This window comes from Apostichopus japonicus, chromosome 1 (assembly GCF_037975245.1).
Source record: "Apostichopus japonicus isolate 1M-3 chromosome 1, ASM3797524v1, whole genome shotgun sequence".
Taxonomy (NCBI): Eukaryota; Metazoa; Echinodermata; class Holothuroidea; order Aspidochirotida; family Stichopodidae; genus Apostichopus; species Apostichopus japonicus.
In genome coordinates, this window is record NC_092561.1 from 6,771,318 (window position 1) to 6,790,072 (window position 18,755).

At 37.4% G+C, this 18,755-nt stretch overlaps 1 protein-coding gene across 1 annotated transcript; it reads right to left on the reverse strand.

Annotated features, from left to right (window-relative positions):
- Window positions 1-163: 163 nt before the first annotated feature.
- On the reverse strand, window positions 164-18,657 carry LOC139965588 (ADP-ribosylation factor GTPase-activating protein 2-like). Its single transcript, XM_071968118.1, has 13 exons — window positions 18,534-18,657; window positions 16,218-16,336; window positions 15,407-15,479; window positions 14,575-14,706; window positions 13,826-14,012; window positions 13,324-13,451; window positions 12,068-12,222; window positions 11,160-11,288; window positions 10,682-10,819; window positions 9,762-9,917; window positions 8,331-8,445; window positions 7,581-7,769; window positions 164-6,119 (listed from the first exon to the last, which is right to left on the reverse strand). The coding sequence occupies exons 1-13, from the start codon at window positions 18,600-18,602 to the stop codon at window positions 6,099-6,101; spliced, it is 1,611 nt and encodes a 536-aa protein (XP_071824219.1). The 5' UTR covers window positions 18,603-18,657; the 3' UTR covers window positions 164-6,098.
- Between the last annotated feature and the right edge of the window lie 98 nt (window positions 18,658-18,755).

Here is an 18,755-nt window from a genome sequence, read left to right on the forward strand (position 1 = left end):
GGAGGGGAGAGGAGAGGAGTGAAGGGGAGAGGAATATTTCAGATTACTGACTGGTGGCCTCCACCCACTTTCTAATAGCAAGTGTAATTATACATACAACCATCATAAGTAACTCATTGATCAGAGAAGATGTCAAAAAAAAAAAAAAAAAATGTGAGCAAGGTTTTTTTATATAATGGCAATTTATTAATTCATCTCTTTACTAATTTCTTAATATTCTTAAACTTCATCTTAAAAGTCAAAATCCTTTAAAACTGAAAGAAATGAGAGGAACAAACAACACATGCATTTATTTACACCAAAGGACACACAACCATTCTCCGACAAAGATTTCACGGTCCCCGAGAACTTCTACCAGTGGAAACCATTAGCTATTTCTTTAGTTTATACCTATAAGCTATTTTTTAGAGAAAGAAATTTTTTGTCAAAGCACTGTTTTACAGAGAAAAAAAAAGAAAAAAGAACAAAATGAAACCTACCAACAATTTTGACTCCATCCAGCAAAAGGTTTATAAGATTAGTTTAAAAATTTACTGGCCCTTGTCAAAAATAGTAACATTTCATTCATTGAATTAAAAATAAAAACCATTTTCCCTCCAAGTATCATCAACTCCGGAGTGTAGGAAAGAAACTATTCCCATGACAGTGTAACAATACAGGTAGCAAATTTACTCCGATATACGAATGCTTGGGAAAATAGTTTTGCCTCTCAGAAGACCAGAAAAAACATGAGGTCAAACTGGATAAGATGAAGTTTACACTGTTCATCGTTCTCTTTATATCATAAAATATTTTAATTTCACTCTAAGATACTTTCCTACCTCTGCAAGACTACTTTCATGGGAAATTAATTTTGTTCTTGTTTGGTATTCTCCAAATGTGATGTGTTATACCAATTAGTCCAAGGCCTTATTAGCTATTTATGAAAAACTTGGATGATGTTGTAAGGAAGCTTAGTATAAGCATTCCTGCTTGACATGATCAATGCTGTGTATTCCATTTCACATGATCACTGAACTTAAGTTAAAAACATGAATGCCACACAAAGAATACCTTACCAGACCACGAATAGAGGGAAAACTTTTCAAAAGTGATAAGAAAAAAATTGGTTCCACTATATTGAAGATGAGGATAAAATATCTCTCTCTCCTAAACCTCCATATTCATTTCGATTCTTGATGCTGTGAAGGTCACTTTAAAAACCTGCATCATTTGCAACCCAATTCCATCAATACAGGACCATACCTTGTGTTCTTATGGTTTTTTAATTCTAAACATATAACAAAAACATAGTTATTTTTCTGATAGATACTACAAAGTATTCACCTTATAAGATGAAGCAATAATGTCACAGACTAATTAATTTATGTTCTAATTCCATTTTTCACAAGGAAGGTTCACAAAGGATTTCAAGGGAGCAAGAAACCCTTTCATATGCTTTTTTGGGATCAAATTTTGAAAACTTGTTATGATGAAACTTTACTAGCCTCTGATACATTCAATTTTCTATAACCGATTCAAAGATTAATAGGTAGTGCATTATACAATGATGTACAGTAAGGTAGGATACATTACAGTGCAGAATGACATACTTTACTATATACTACGGTACAGTATGGTAAAGTATGGTACTTACTGTAATATACCGTACGATATAGTACAGTACTGTGCAGTACTTAAAGTACAATACAATATCATGCAGCACAGTACAGTAGGATACATTACAGTGCATTATGACATACTTTACTATACACTACGGTACAGTATGGTAAAGTATGGTACTTACTGTAACATACTGCATGATATACATACTGTACTAGTACTACACACTACAATACAATACACAGTACAGTATGGTAGAGTATGGTACTTAACGTAACATACTGCACAATATACATACTATACTACTCACTACAATACACACTATGGTAAAGTATGGTACTTACTGTAATATACCGTACAATATAGTACAGTACTGTGCAGACTTAGATAAAGTACAATACAATATAATGCAGTACAATGCAGTACAGTACAGCATAGTAGAGTACACTACAGTACAATACAGCAGAGTGAGTGTACTGTCCTATACAGAACAGTATAGGACAGTACAGTATAGGACAGTACATGGAAGTATAGTATCATACAGCACAGTAGAGTATAGAAAAGTACAATACAACATAATATAGTATAACTGTAGCAGAAAACAGTAAAGAACAGGATAGTAGAGTGCACTACAGCACAGAACAATACAATACCATACGGTACAGTGCAGTACAATACAATACAATACAGTACAAACCAATAGTGCAGTACAATTCAATATACTACCATACAGTACAGTAAAGTGCTGGTATTCAAACTATTTTGCTTGGTGACCCCAAGTTTCACCTTGATCGTATTGGAGGACCCTCCAGTGGCCGATGTTATGGCCTGTAGAAGGGGTCTACGGGGGGAGGCGCGGTATCGCCCTCCCCTTTTTGAGAATCTTTATATCATTAAGGGTGAGTACTTGTATAATGGTGTAATAATTTGCAACTTTTGAAAGTAATTTATATTCCAAGATTTTTCCACATTTCTTTGTGTCACCAATTTCTTTTTACCTGAATATTTTTGGACACCCGAAAAAAGGGTCGTTACCCACACCTTGAATACCAGGGCAGTAAAAGTACACTATGGTACCATATACTTTAGGATACAGTTACCCTACAGTATAGAAGACTAGGCCTACAGAACATTAAGAGTTCTGTACCATATCCTACCATGCAATTTAACATACCTTTCCATACCATGGACTGTAAAGTTACAGAGGATTAAAGCATACTATACGGTCTACACTGCCAGAATTCTTTGATATTCTCTGTATTGGAACTACAGTTAAACTGAACATATCACCAGGCTAATATTCATATGTAAAGATGGAATGTGTTGGTAAAGTAATCCTACATCTTAAAAAAAAATAACATGCTGATATAGGTCAAATTTTAATTTGCCAGTCCCTTTTTCAAATTTTAGATTTATTAACATGCAAAACCTGTTACCGGACACTATACAAACAAAAGCAACCTCATTAAAACCACCATTTTGATTTTTAAGCTTGAACTAATTTTTTTTAGCTTCTTATTAATGTCAATACTAATACATAACTTAAACAAATCCTTCTTCAATATCAATTTTAAGGTTTTGAACTAGAATTGTTTCATACATTCATAATTCAGGTTAATATGGAATATATTAGATAAAGGATTATTTCACAAAGAAAATATTCTCTCATAACTGATGGAGGAGTAAAACATCTTTCAAAAAGACCCAAATTTTAATACATCATTTGTTTCGTCAAGTTATCACTTTTACCTATACCTGGGTGTGTGTGTTAACTGAGGTCTCCATTTCGAAATTCTTACTCAGAATTTGCCTCAAAGTCTAACAAATGTAATTATTATTTTCCTTCTTTTCTAGGGCAAGGTAAGGGGGTAAGGTGGGGGGGGGGAGTTGGCTTTGCTTTCTTTGTTATGTCTAGATTTTTATGGGCTTTTTTGTTCTAGTTAATACTTTAAACAGATACTGGAATATGTGGGAAAAAGAAGGCTTATGTGAAGTTTTTAATTTTGAGTAAAATCATTGACATGCCTAGTATTTGATGCAGGTAATAAACAAATTCATTACATTTTTGTGTTAATATACTGAGCTCTCTACCCCTAATGACATACCTGGTCATCTTCAGACTACCATTTTTTCAGGGGTTTTTTGCCAGCGGCACACGAGACATTTGTAACGAATCGACGACTTAAATATCCTTTACTTTAATTCAATCCACAACATCTAAACCAACTACATCCTCTATGTTACAGCTTCCATTCGTCACCATAGCGACAAGGCACATGGCTCAAGGCTGACGACAGATCTGATTACAATTGAGAGGAAATTTAAACTAATTAAAATTGTCTGAGCTGTCGGAGAATTTAATGAGAGCGAGGAGAACGATATGTGAAGGTTCACGAAACTAAATTCTAAGCAAAAATGGTGGAGATCCGTAAGAGGCCGATCACAGATAATTTTTCCTTAACCCATCTTGAAAAAAAAAAAAAATTGGTTGGAAATTTTTATGCAAGGTTATTGTCCATGTTTACTTTCAAAATTAAGGTGACTATGTACAAAGACAAAAATCCAAGTCGACTTAAAATGTTCCCTTTTTCTTCATTTTGCATCGAAGCAATTCATAAGTCACTTAATAGTTTGTCAAGGCAGTGTGGAGAGTTGTTTGGATTGAGTAATTGAGCCCAACTGATCTGGGCAAGAAATTGTGGATACAATTTTGGATCAACATTTTCAACAGATCAATACATCCACAGATTTAGCCACAACAATCTACTGTAATTCTGATTAAACCACGAGTTTAATGTTGACCAGTGAGGAAAATACTTCCACCTCGGAGAACGACCGAAAGAAAAATGCAGAATCTGAACCTAATTAAATATACGATTCATAATGTAAGGACACTTCTTATGAAAAGTTTTAAATTTGACAGTGCCAGTCAGTAGATAAATCCAAATCCAAAACAGAGTTTATGAACTACCCTGTCTCCCACTATATTGAACCCCCCCCCTCCACTCACTGCCCCATCATCCATTTTTTCACAAACCACCAGTCTTATTTTCACAGATATGACTGGCTCTATTTGCCATTAAAACTATATTTAGTGTTTGTGTCAGGTGGAAGTGTCAGTTTTTTGTTGTTGCCATATTCCCCCAAATTTTAGATACCAAAATTGGTGACAGGCCCTAGAAGAAATCTCCTCCAATTTGTTTCCAGACATCAAGGGGAAGGAAACCAAGTTAATTTCTTGACTATAGACTTTTAGATAAGTAATACAAAAGAAAGTTAAAAGATTGACAAATAGTGACATGTAATAGATCTGTAGTCCTAAAGCACCACATTAGGTTTAAATGATTACATTTGGTAGTTGGTTGTTGAGGATATAGGCAGATATTCTACTCAATCAAGATTAAAAAATTAGATAAACAATGCTGTTTCGGAGCAACAATACTACATTGTGAAGTGTTCAGAAAAACAATGATGTATTGTGAAGATGTCAGAAAACAATGATGTATTGTAGTTACTGTCAGTCACATAATGATGTATTGTAGTAGCCATAAGTAAAAACCCTGCTGTATTGTTATAAATGCCAGTAGAACAATGCTGTATTGTAATAAGCTGAACAAACAAACAATAAAGAATTGTAATATACTGCCAGGACAGAGACAATGCTGTATTGTAATATGCTGTCTGGACAAAAAGAACAATGCTGTATTGTAATATGTCTGGACAAAAACAATGCTGTATTGTGATATGCTGTCAGAAAGACAAATGCTGTAGTGTCGTATCTGCTGGTACTCCACTAGAGCAGATGTAGTGATTAACAAAACCGGTGATAAACTTGGCCACAAATTTTACAAACAAGTTTACGGGCAAGAACAGAAAGATGACACCTCTTTCTTGCTGCTAAGTAAGCAACAGTGTGCACAATTTCTTCATCTGAGTCAACTTTCACAAATATAATATCTGGAAATATGATCGTGACACTTTTGAAGATTGTCAAATATGTTTGGTTGAAAGAACTGAAACATTATGGAACCGTATCAATAAAGAAAACAGGCTGCAGAAGCAGCAAAATCCCCTGCAGCAAGGCTGAATCAATATCAAACAATAGAGATTACATCCCCCAGACCAGTAGTGCCTATTGTGTCAAAACAAAGGCAGTGCCTATTGCGTGAAACTGCACAGTACAAACATCTTTCATCCTATGCAGCCTAGCTGCAGGAGGCTGCAGCCCCCACAGCATTCTTTTTACGACACAATGCCTCGGAAGAGATAACGAATCATCCGTGAGAAGTAATTCCCATTAGATGAAATAGATGGAACCAAACCAAGGAGTAGGTGATCATATCGTGAGATCAATAATTCCGATGACAGGATCCCACGGGTGGATCAAATAATCAGATGGGATCATAAAAACAAAAAGACGTCGTCGTCCAATCCGGGAATAACACCATCAGAATGTTGAAATGTTGGAAAATATTTTCTCTGCTGAGGAGGGCGGTTTAATATCCACTGTAACGATCCTGAAAGATAAAAGGATGATAATATGAGTCGGGAAGAAGATGATGAGTCATCTCGGAAGAGAACCACACTTGATAAACTTCCGATGCCAGAGCAAGAAGTTTGGTGATAGCACCAGGGGGTAGGAGCCGGTGGGGACACGAGCCCCCCCCCCACTTTTCCCCAAAATAGCAAATGTGCCCAACTGGCGAATAAAATGTGCCCCTTTGATGAAGAACCGTCTTTTGGATATCTTAAGCCTTTGTTAATTTAAATATCATATTTTCATTATTTATTTTTAGTCTGTACATGCTATTCTTAAAATGGCATCCCATATCTTTTTGTAGCATGGTTACATGATGATAAACAATCTCAATAATTAGTATTGATAGCATACTAACACATCATATATATTCAAGTGATATGGCCGGTGTGTATCAGTTTATAGCATAACAAGTGGTGGTTGTGGAATGAGAAAATGCCCCTCTAAAGTTGTGCCCCCCCCCACTTTTGGAAGCTTCCCACCCCCCTGGATAGACCAGTTAGGATTTCTTATCATAAGCAGACATATAGCAGCAGACCTTACACTTTGAGCTATTTAATAGTGTTAAATGTCACATCACTGGTTACTAAGAGCTAACGTTTTTGAGCTGCTCTCAAGAGCAAAGGACAGTAGCCGCTGATGCACATTATCTGGCAATACAGGAATATGCCAGTGAAGGCTTGATTTAGCTGGTAGATTTAAAAAAAAAAGGAATTGCCATTTTGAACAGGTGGCTAAAATTGTGAAATTCTTGGCTTGTAGAAGGTGCTTTGTGTTAACAACATAATTACACCTCACCTACACAAATCAGTGACCGGTCACTGAATAAACTCATTGGACTTAAACAAGTTTGTGAATTTGTTTCTGATGTAAGAACCTACAGTTTGATCTAGACACACACAAAAAGTATGATCTTTTATCGCCAAAAGATTATAAATCTTCCCACAGAAATATTCTTGTTCTTTCTTGAAGAGAAGACTGACAACCGAATTCATGAGCGAAAAGAGTGGAAAGTTGCTCCTACGACTTCTTCCTCTACTCGATAATGGCTTAGTTCTTTCACAATTTAGAAACAGGCATGAGCTTTTCCCGCGAATTCCCATGATTTCTTTTCTACCTTCGAGATTGACACCTCTCAATTTCTGTTAATTTCTAACAGCATTGTATCGTTTAATCCGTCATTCACATGTTTTTCATTACCTATGGATATCCAACCTGCAGGGGGACAAAAACTATTATCCTAACACACGGTAGCATACACAAACTGGAGCCTATACCGCAAGTTTTGCGAAGTTCCGCAATAGTTTTTTTACCCCAGGCTCATCCCTGTAGAAATGTCCTGTCACGTCACTAATTTCACTTGTATTGTTTTTTTTGTTGGTTTTCATCCGTCCTAAAAACAACGACAGCTTTAACTACAGATTTACGACAAACAACGTACCTGTATAGAGCTCATGATGCCAGACACTTTGCCTGCCACTGCAGAGACTCCCTCTCGCATCCCATCGCGGATCGCAGAATAATCGGATCCGCCATAATTCTGACTTTTGGATGAGTCATCGCCGAACAGATCCGCACTTGATATACTGCCGCTGCCAGAGAAATTCTCCAATTTACTTTTAGTTTCATACTGTCCAAGAAAAAGGGGAAAAAAAGAAATCAAATGTTTTATGACAAACACAAATCTTTCCAAGTTTTTCTCAAAAGATTGAACAGGAAGTGATGGTAGAGCAAAGAAAAAAGACCCTCTGGAAGGAGTAATCTAAAGTTATTTCTTAATTATCTAAAGTTACTACTTTAATGACCAAAAAAGGAATATATCACATCCGATACTTTTATATGCGAAAACATGGCTAGACCTTACAGTGTATTTGCTGTAGCAGTGCTGAAACGGACTGGGTAGCAGTGTTCGATTTAAACGGTGAAAAGAAACTGGTTTTGGGGAATCTTGGTCATCTCATGGAACAGCTGACTCGATTCCCTTATTTCACTTTACAGGGGTGTGGGGTATGGAAGGGGCCGGGGTTGGGGGACTAACGGATATCTAAACATGTGTGAACTACACATGTCATGATCAGAATGAACCAAGGTGGCATTCCAGATGCAAAAAGACAAGCTTGCTGATTTTTTATATTGTTTTAAAACCAAAAACATAGATAGGAAACTCTTTATTGCTGACATTGGAACTTACATCCAGACTCTCGTTTCCAAAAAACTGGGCAGAAGATATGGACTTGGCGCCGCTGAACCGCTTGGAGGCTTCATCGGACGGCTGAGAGTTCTCTGTGCTCTTCTTACTACGAGAGCTGCCCGGATGAAAGATTAATAAAATAAAATATAAATTAAAAACAAACGGTGACGGACATTGGATACATTGAAGAGAATCATAGGCTTAAACAAACAAGATTACTAGATTTACAGGTCAACACACTGTCCTTAGGCCCTCAATTTCTAATCTCACAGAAAAGAAAAAAGAAAGAGAAAAGTGGGTTGAAGTGTCATTTCTTTCCTGGAGATTTAAAAAAACTATGAGTTTTGATTCATTTTATTTGCAAAAAGCATACTTTGAAATGATCTGTTGGTATATTCCCAAACTTCTCTCTGTTGCCTTTTGTTTTGTTTTGTTTCTGGTTAATTACGGAACAGGGTTTTTACGTAAAAATGTTTAACCTAAAAGCGAAAGTGAAGGGAGTCAGTCAGTATTGTAATATGCTGTCTGGACAAAAAAAAATCCTATATTGTAATATGCTGTCAGAAAAACAATACTATATTGTGATATGCTCTCTGGACAACAAAACAATGCTGTATTATAATATGTTGTCAGGACAACAAAACATTGCTGTATTGTAATGTGCTATCAGAAAAACAATACTGCATTGTAATATGCTGTCAGGACAACAAAACATTGCTGTATTGTAATATGCTGTCTGGACAAAAACAATGCTGTATTGTAATATTCTGTCGAGACATACAAACAATGCTGTATTGTAATATGCTGTCAGGATAACAAAACAATGCTGTATTTTAATATGCTGTCAGGACAACAAAACAATGCTGTATTGTAATATGCTTTCAGGAAAACAAAAAAATGCTGTATTGTAATATACTGTCTGAAAAACAATACTGCATTGTGATATGCTATCAGGACAACAAAATATTGCTGTATTGTGATATGCTATTAGGACAACAAAATATTGCTGTATTGTAATATGCTATCAGAAAAAAACAATACTGTCTTGTGATATGCTGTCAGGACAACAAAACATTGCTGTATTGTGATATGCTGTCAGAAAAACAATACTGTATTGTGATATGCTGTCTGGACAACAAAACAATGCTGTATTGTAATATGCTCTCAGGACAACAAAACAATGCTGTATTGTTATATGCTGTCTGTACAAAAGAAACAATGCTGTATTGTAAAATGCTGTCTGTGAAAAAAACAATGCTGTATTGTAATATGTTGTCTGGACAAAAGAAACAAGGCTGTATTGTAATATGCTGTCTGTCCAAAAAAAAACAACAAACTGTATTGTAATATGCTGTCAGGATAAGGGAACAGGGTTTTTACGGAAATAATTTTAACTTAAATATGGGAGTACAGGGAGCAAGTAAGTGTTACCGTGAGTCACCGCCCATGGGCTTGATACTGTCATAGCTGCTCTGTCTTGATGATTGGCTAGGTTTGTCCAGGAACTCCCAATCGTTGGAGGTATTCTTGTAGCCGTCATCTTCATCATCATCGTTAGCATCTTCGATTATAAAACTATCCTTATACCTTGTAGAAGAAATGACGGGGGAAAAAAAAGAGAACAATAATCATAAAATAGAAAGATAAAAGAAGAATGATATAAACAGAGGTGTAAAAAGATTTAAGTAATCTTCTGAATTTGGTCATCAATATCCAAAGCCTCAGAATAAAATAACCCTTGATAGATAATTCTCTAGATTTTTAAATTTTTATATAGATGATGGTTTAATTTCTAATTCAAGACATACACCATATTGTATTTGTAAAAATTTTCTTAAGGGTTAGCGCCTTATTTGTTGTGCTCAAACAACACACGTTTTTGCCTTTTTACTCTGTAAATAAATGGAATGTTAACAAAGTGTTTCTCTATTGCACGAAGCCTGTGTCAGTAAATATATAACAGTTACAGGACATGATATTCTTATCCAAACAGGATCTTCATCAGTACCCCACCCCCAATCCCACAACCCAACACCTGAATGCTTAATTATTCCCTGCCCCCTACAAGATCCTGCTGGTAATCAGAAAGTCAGACCCATGAGACAAATGGCAATATAATCACACACACGCGTCTTGTTTTAATTAACTGTGTAACAGGGACACCAACCAGTTCACACATTGTACACTGAAAGTACATGCAAAGACCTCCATGTCAAACTCAAAAGATGCTCACCCCCCCACCCCCCTCCCCCAACCCTCCACCAGCCAGCCCCTCCTAGCCCTCATATCTTCAAGCTACTATATACACAATACCATTAGATCCAAAAGTCGACGTAGAACATTTATTTTACCTCGATGAACTTCTGCTGGAATATTTTGGTTCGTAGTCATCAAAGAAATCCTGATTTCTTGCTTTCCTTCCCTTGGACTTCACCGGATTGACTTGTTCGATGGTCTGCATGTCGCTGATGGCAGAGTGTGATATTCCCCTGTAGGGGATGGGGCCAAAAAACAAAACAAACAGAGTTTAATGACCATAATTTAATTAAGTGCGAACTATAAAAACTGGGAAATATTGATAAATAATAATTCTGAAATTTTGCAGCTAACTGCTGAAATGCTTAAAACAAGTAACAAATTCATCAATATTTTTGAAAACATTTTATAAGAACAACAAATTGATCAATTTTGAGGAAAGTTTCTCACTGTTGAACAGACAGATGTTAACATTTTAACAGCACCCTAAACCATTTCCATCCCCCTGTAGAAATAATGCAATTAATATCCTGAGCAATACTCTTTATATCTCCATGGTGACGGAATTCTTACCCTCTTGATCCAAAACCCATTCCTAGTCTCTCCATCTGTTTGGCTTTGTTTGGATCTTCCTTCTTCAGTGTTTCCTCCCTCTTCTTCATTTCAATATCCATGTCCTTATATGCCAGCCTCATAGATGCTCTTTGGTACAATAAGAGAGGGAGTAAGTTAAGTCAGTATAAGTACTTCAAGTCATTTGGGTTTAAAATTTGACCTGGCTGCTCTTTACTCTTCTTCGACGAATAACCTACTACAACTAATGACCTGACCAATGCAAGCTTTAAGGCACAGGATTATTTTATGGTTAGAAACAGAAAAAAAAGAAGGAAAGACCCTTAAGACCCACACAGGAAGCAACTCCCCCCCCCCCCCATTAACCAATTAAGGAAGAGCTGTGCATTGTAAGAGAGAAGAGGAGAAGTATCATTTTATACATGACAGAAATCACTATTCTTTGTTCCTTCCTCAACTCACCTCCAACCACACTCATCCCTCCCCTTTGCCCCTCCCCCCTGCTTCTCCACCTCCCACTCTGCATTTTCAAAGGACATCACAATACGTTTCCTTGGATGACCTTATCCCACAATAATTCTCCAGACTAAAGCATATTTTAATATTATTTTCTTGGTTGACAAACTATGGAGGGAGTAAACCATTCAAATCCAGAGCGAGTTTTTAACCGGGAGCTCGGATTCGTCCGTAAATCCGATCTTCCTTGGACGTCCTTTAAATAAACCCGTTTTTATTCAGGCGAACGTTACCCACAGGTTTATTTGCTCTCTCTGGCTTATCTTCGACAGATGCAGCCCACGACGAGGGTGTCACTCGTCCGATTGATTTTATAACAGAGAGCTTGACGGGGGTGTTTTTTGTCGGTTTAAGTTAGATTACGGAGAGAGAGAGTCTTTCGTATAACTTACAATTTTGCTTCCTCTTCCTCCTTAGACTGCACCTTCTGCTTCTGCTCGTGAAACACTTTTTCTTCTCGCATCTTGTCTGCTTGCTGAGCTGCTGATTCTATCTCATCAAAGTTTGTCTTCACCTTTTGAGCCTTCAGGCCTTTCTTGACCCCAAGCTTTAAGATAAGTAGGGAGGGGGTAAAAAAAGTGTTGTTACTATCATCATCATAGCTGCTGAAAGTAATACTATTAATCACTCAGGTCCCTTTCAGAGTGTGTGTTTGTGAGTGGGTGGGGGGGGGGGGGTTGGGGGTGCAAAGTAGTGTAAACGCACACTTTGAATTCACTTTCATATTATGTCTCATTATAAAAGTTTACCAAACGAGATTCTTCACTCTTAATAGTTGAATTGCGACAGAAAACATGAAATCCACATCTCTGCTTCCATTTTAGTACTTTGGAAATCTACAGCAACAAAAACACAGAAATCTACAGGATTTGACACATTTTTAATCTGGAACCAGATAAATATATTTTCGTTTCAAAATTTTAGCATCGAGTACTTTGATTCCACTAAACATGTTCTTTTCATGGATGCTCCTTAGGCAGGGAATAAATTTAACGAAGAAATTCTGTGTTAGTAAGCTTTTGTCTCTTATAATGTACTACGATTCCTGTGTAAACCAATAAACAAAAAAAGAGAGCAATTTCGACCATTTTGCATTGCATTTTCACTTTATATTGGCTCCCCATTGAGCAACGCATTACATTCAAGGTTCTTTGTTTGATTTATAAATGTATTCATAAACAGGCCCCTGATTATTTGTGTAAGATGTTTACTAGGCGTGTTACGTCACACCGCATAAGAAGCATATCTGCTACTACTTTAAACGTTCCCACCACCAGCACAAAACAGTTTGGCAACCATGTATTTTCTGTAACTGGGGCCAGGCTGTGGAACGACTTGCCGTCTTCCGTTGCTAATCAATCCACATTTCTCTCTTTCAAAAAAGCTCTGAAGACAGTTCTCTTTAATAAGGCCTTTAAGTAATCCTCTTTTTTCTGTCTTGTTGCTATGTTTGTTCAATTGTATGTTTTGTTTTTTCCTTGTAAAGCGCCATAGAATATTGTTTTAGTTATGGCGCTATATAAATGCCTTTATATATATATATATATAGATATATATTTATTCTTTGCATAGCAGTTAACATAGCATTTTGCATAGTATTTTGCGATGCGACAATTGATAAATGATTCCCTGTTTATGGGTTGCTCACCCCTTTCTTAGCACTCTGTGGCTTTCTCTGTCCTATAGTAGACTTTCTCGGTGTCTGTTTGGCCACCACCTGAGTTGGAGAGACGCTCAAAGCTGGTTCCACATTTGGGGCACCCTCTGCTTCAGGTGCTGTGACAGAAAAAAGCAGAAAGGAAAAGATGGATATCGCACAAACAGGAAACTTTGGTCGAACGAAGAAGTATTTTATGCCCATTTTGCATTCCTTTCACATTTCAAAAACTTTTGTAGTAGGAAAAAAAAAAGTCTTAACGGCTCAAAATAGACATGGGGCATGGGTAAATGATCATTGATAAGGAGAGTGGGGTCTGAAAAAGGGGACTCAAATTTTGCTTAGGGTGTTTGACAAGGTCCTCCCATCTCCTCGTTAATATTTGCTTCTGTTTTGTTGTGAAGGCAGGGTTGGAGGGGGAGGGCATCGAAAAAGCCCAAAACTATTATCAGCTTAGGCTATCATTCTGATGGGCATTGTGTGAAATACTCACCTTTGTTCTTTTCAATAGGGAGGGGTTTACTAGAGTTCACCTTCGAAGAATCTACCGTCGACCGAGGGGCGGCGGTGCTGGGACCCTGAAATAACGACTGTCGCTCTGTGACTTCTTCGTGCTCTTCGAAAAAGTCCACCACTTTCTCTTTCGGAGACTGGACAGCTCCGTACAACTCTAATTTCAACTGGTGAAAAAGATCAAATATGTTTACATGAGTTTGTGGATTAGTCTTCAATCATGTTTGTGGTTGGATTCTCTAATACGTATACTTGAAGTTAGAAACCACAGCTTATTAGTGGTGATGTTGTCATTGAAAGGCATTGAAGACTCGCCCCAAACCACGTGCCACCCTCTGAAAAAGTCAACTTTCTGTTGCTTGCAAGTGAAGTTTTTTTCTTGTCGCTACAAAATGCAGATGTCCAGTAATGAAATGTGATACCTTGTTATATATTATCTAGACCTGAGATGTCCATCGCTGCAATGTACACTGTGTTGTGGGTATTGACCGTAGCTGCATGTATTGACTGTACACTAGTGTCTAATTACCAATGGTAGCAAGCTGTGTGTGTATTTTCTGGGATCGATGGTGGTGTCTAACACTTCTGTTACACCTCATTCGAAACTAGCTCAGATAACCGGCATGATTTGTGCGTGAGAATTCACAATCTTTAAAGGAGCATCATTATTCCCATAAATGGCAAAAAACCTGGTGAGCTTTCTAAACTACTCCTTTGTTTTATCTTTACCTCTGTGCCGTAGGTCCTCATGGCCTGAGCTGCCAGGGATTTGATCTTGTCCTTGTACGTAGACGCTGCCCTACTGTGGTATTTGGCATTGGCGTCCTTTGTCGAGGCACCGTGTTGTCTGAAGAATGCCGTCTGTAAGACAATTCATTTGAAAAGACTAAGCATGTTGATAGCTAGGCTACCTAACCTTCCATAAAGGCTTAAGGGTAATTTGATCAAAGGGATACAAATGGCTCGTTTGGACAAAAAGGTCAACATTTTCTATCGATATATACCAACCAGTCCTACGGTATGTAAGAATTTTATGCTTAATGAGCAGAGCATTACATTACAGATATGTGGGCCTTTGTCGACATTTCAGAGACGGGTTACTTCCATGTTAACATTGTGATGTTGAAACTGTCCTTACTAAAGGACGTTAGAGGGAGGCTGGTGTTGAACATCTTACAGAGATCAAAGGTTCATACTTTAAGTTCAGAAGACTTGAAAACAACTGTTGACAACTTAATGGATATTAAAAGCATTCAAATTGAATTACAGTTGGCTGATCAGATAATTGGAGAGAATAACCATGGTAACATTCATATTAAGGTACAAAGATACCCCCTGGGAAAGCACTACATTTGCGGACAAGCTTACAAAGTTTTGTGACCAGTGTCTCGAGCGATCAGAAGGAAAATGATTAACACTTAAAACCTTATCTACGATCAGGCTCAGTGACATTACACCTGCTGACCCCTTCCCCATCCATTACCCCTCCTGGTATCCCATCCCCTGCCCCTCCTTTCCTCCAAAGAGAGAAGGCATAAAATAGGCTATTCAGAATACTTACGGCATTCGCATTCCCACCCACTTGCATTGCCCGTAATTGAGGCCATGTCCAGGATGTATCAAGTTCAGTTGACCTGCATAAAAAACACAAAAAAATTCTTAGATGACATTTTATTAAAATAAAAATAAAAATAAAATATAACTGTTAGCAAACTGCTTATCTACTAGAGAGCCTGTGTAGGAAAATGTGTAAAAGTAAGTTGGCCTGACGTTTTGATCCTAGCAGGATCTTCATCAAAGGCTAAATGACAAGTAACAGTAACAGAAGGGACAAAAACACGCACAGAATACAGACAGGTTAATGAGCATGGTGAACACAAAGAGATAGATGTAAGGGGATTAGTAGACAAGGGATGGAGAGAAGAAAGAGACCAACAGGGGAAGAGGAGAGGTAGGAGATAAACATTTTACAAGCATTTTATTAGCAATAACAACATGGAAAATTGGAAAGTCATTCATGGGATAACTATCGGATGCGCTTGAATCGTAAAACCATGAGAAGATAAAAAAAAAAAAATCTCACACAGAAAATAACAAACCAGTTGGGTTTGCCTTCCACAAAAACATTCCACTCTTCATCACATTTCACTCAAAGTTTTAAGGATGTTCGAATCATGGATGCAAAATTATCAAGTAGCTTGGACTTCAACAGTTAGCTTAAGCCCTGATGACAACATGCAAAGTAAGCTATTTATCTGAACTATGCAAGAGCAAAGGAATACTTAATGTTCACATTTGGTGTACATAGTAGTAGATATTGAGTTTTGACAATCTTGTTGAAATAAAATAAAAATCTTGTCCATTTTACTTACCTTATAAATGTTAGATGAACTCCAAGAGATCTGTGAACAGCAGAACAGTCTATACACAAAAATACTCCATACGTTACACTAGCCCAGGTAGGGTTCTTGGTATTACAATCAAAACATGTCTGTGGGAAAACAAAAAGCAAACAAATATTTAGCATGGGGTTCTTTTTTTCACATTATGCTAGACCCTTGACACCTAACTAACTGACACAAGGACTACAATTTGATCTATAAATTGCTCTATTTATGTTGTCATAAATTACTAAAATTCTAAATTCTAATTTACAGCAAACAATTACTGATTGAATACATTACTGGCCCAAAGCGGTCCAATTCTGTGTAAAGTTGAGGCAACAAAGGGAGTAACTATAGAATACCTCCCTCTCCCCCGACCCCTCTCAAACCCCCGAATATGCACCTGTGGGAACACACATATCCTAAAACAAGGAGGGTCAGTTGCAGTGAACCAAATAATCTTTGCTTAATTTAAATTATTAGCTATATCAAAATTTTCAGAAAGTTGACCCAGTCGAATGGATCTCTCTTCTTGATTGGAGGCACAATCAAAGTGGGATATCCAACCTTCATAATGATGATCAGTTAATGGTGAAGTGTACAGATATTATCGGATTTTATTATCGGATCGGATATTATCGGATCGGATATTGGCGGAGTGTATAGCCTAGTGGTTAACGCCAGCGTCTCCCAGTCATGAGATCCCCGGTTCGATTCCCCGCCGACAGCAATGTGTGTCGTCTGGCAAGGGTGTTGTTCAATAACAACTTCCCGACATGGACGTTAAATGGATGTGTGCCGAGAGATTGGCTTCGGTCAGCTTGCGAGTCTACAAGCCTCCATGGCTTCTTTCGCGAGTTCTTGCTTGCGGGAAGATCACATATACATACATTATTTTAGACGTAAGGCATAGTCATAATAAAAGCCTACATCGAAGCCTACATTTATGGAGATTATTTCATAAAAAAATGTTTAAGTCTACTGAGCCTGAATTCTGGGTTGGGGGTGAATTCACAATCAATATTGTGATTGATTGCAGGTAGGCCCTGTCCTATGGAGATTATTTCATGAAAAATGTTTACGTAGACTGAGCCGCCATCCTGGTGTGGAGGCTCAGTCATAATGCTGATAGAGCATGTTTTTTTTTGATAAATGTGGTTTCAAATCAGCACGTAATATCACTAGTAAGAGAGGGGGTGTTTTGCATTTGTGTAGAATCTGAAACAGTCGTTGTACTAAACATTGTCGTCAGGTGGTAAGAACAACATTAAACCATAACACGTGGAATAAAGGTAATAGTATGGTAATGGTAGTAGTTCCTTACTTTTTTTCCTTCTCTTTTTAGACTAATATAAGAAATAGTAATTTCTCTCTTTCTTTTCTTTCCTCATTTTGGCTTCGGACATAAGAGTATTGGGACTATTGGTTTCGTCATGGTAATTTGGGTGGGGGGGGGAAGGGGTATGGACATGGAATTGACTACTTAGTTGCAGCACATTATTTGCCCTGGCAAGCAATCCTCTCCCCCCTCCCAACCCCCTTAACATGGATTTATAATATGTTGATGGTTTACCATATTGATAAATGTTTGCTTCAACACATACAACATGAAAGAAGGAAAAGGACCAGGCTCATGCTTTTTTATCAAATTTTTAATGGCCTAGTTGCAGTCCCAAACGAGACTAATCCCTTCTTGAAACCAGGGAGATGTGGCCGCTGTACTCAAATTCCACATAATCATGGTGCTTTTCAGTATAGTTTCTATCCTAGGATTATAAAAGACTGGAATACGCAATCCTTGGCCGTTAAGGAGAGCCCCAGTCTTCAGGTGTTTAAAATTTGCCCACGCATTGTTACTAGCACTGCTGCGCTTCATAGTACCAACATCCTCGTTGTGATACCCGAGAGGGGTTTTTAACGAGTATATACCAAGCAGAAACATATATAGTTTGTCTAAATGTAAATCACAAATACTAAGCTTTAATGAATATCATGTCGGTACTTCACAAACTAATTACTATGCCTAGTCTTTGTGTACGTTGGAATTCTTGTTAAAACACAGCCTAGGCTATGCCTAGCCTAGTACTAATAAGTAATATTATTAGTTACAGTTGGCTACGCTTGGTAGCAAAGTTACAGCTGGCACGTACAACCATAACATAACGTGTCGTTACTGTAACGTTAGGCTTCGTCATTACAATGTCGTTCTTAAAAACGTAAAGCAAATCACTATAAAACAAACTGAAGATTAAAAAACACGAACTTATGTCATAACTGAATATAACACGCTTCAATTTGACTCACTTTATTAGTTTGAACAGAACGTAGCCTTTTGAAGATAGTCTTGATGTCTTGTGCGCCGGGCGCAGCCATCTTGTTAGATACGAATAAATATACTGATGTGTCACATATGATGTCATGTGGTGGCGCTAGGTCATAATCTACTACGACATGAGCTGTAGTTTTGACAGTTCATACACTTATGACACGATTATGTCTTTTTAATTATGTAGGTGTCAATGTGAG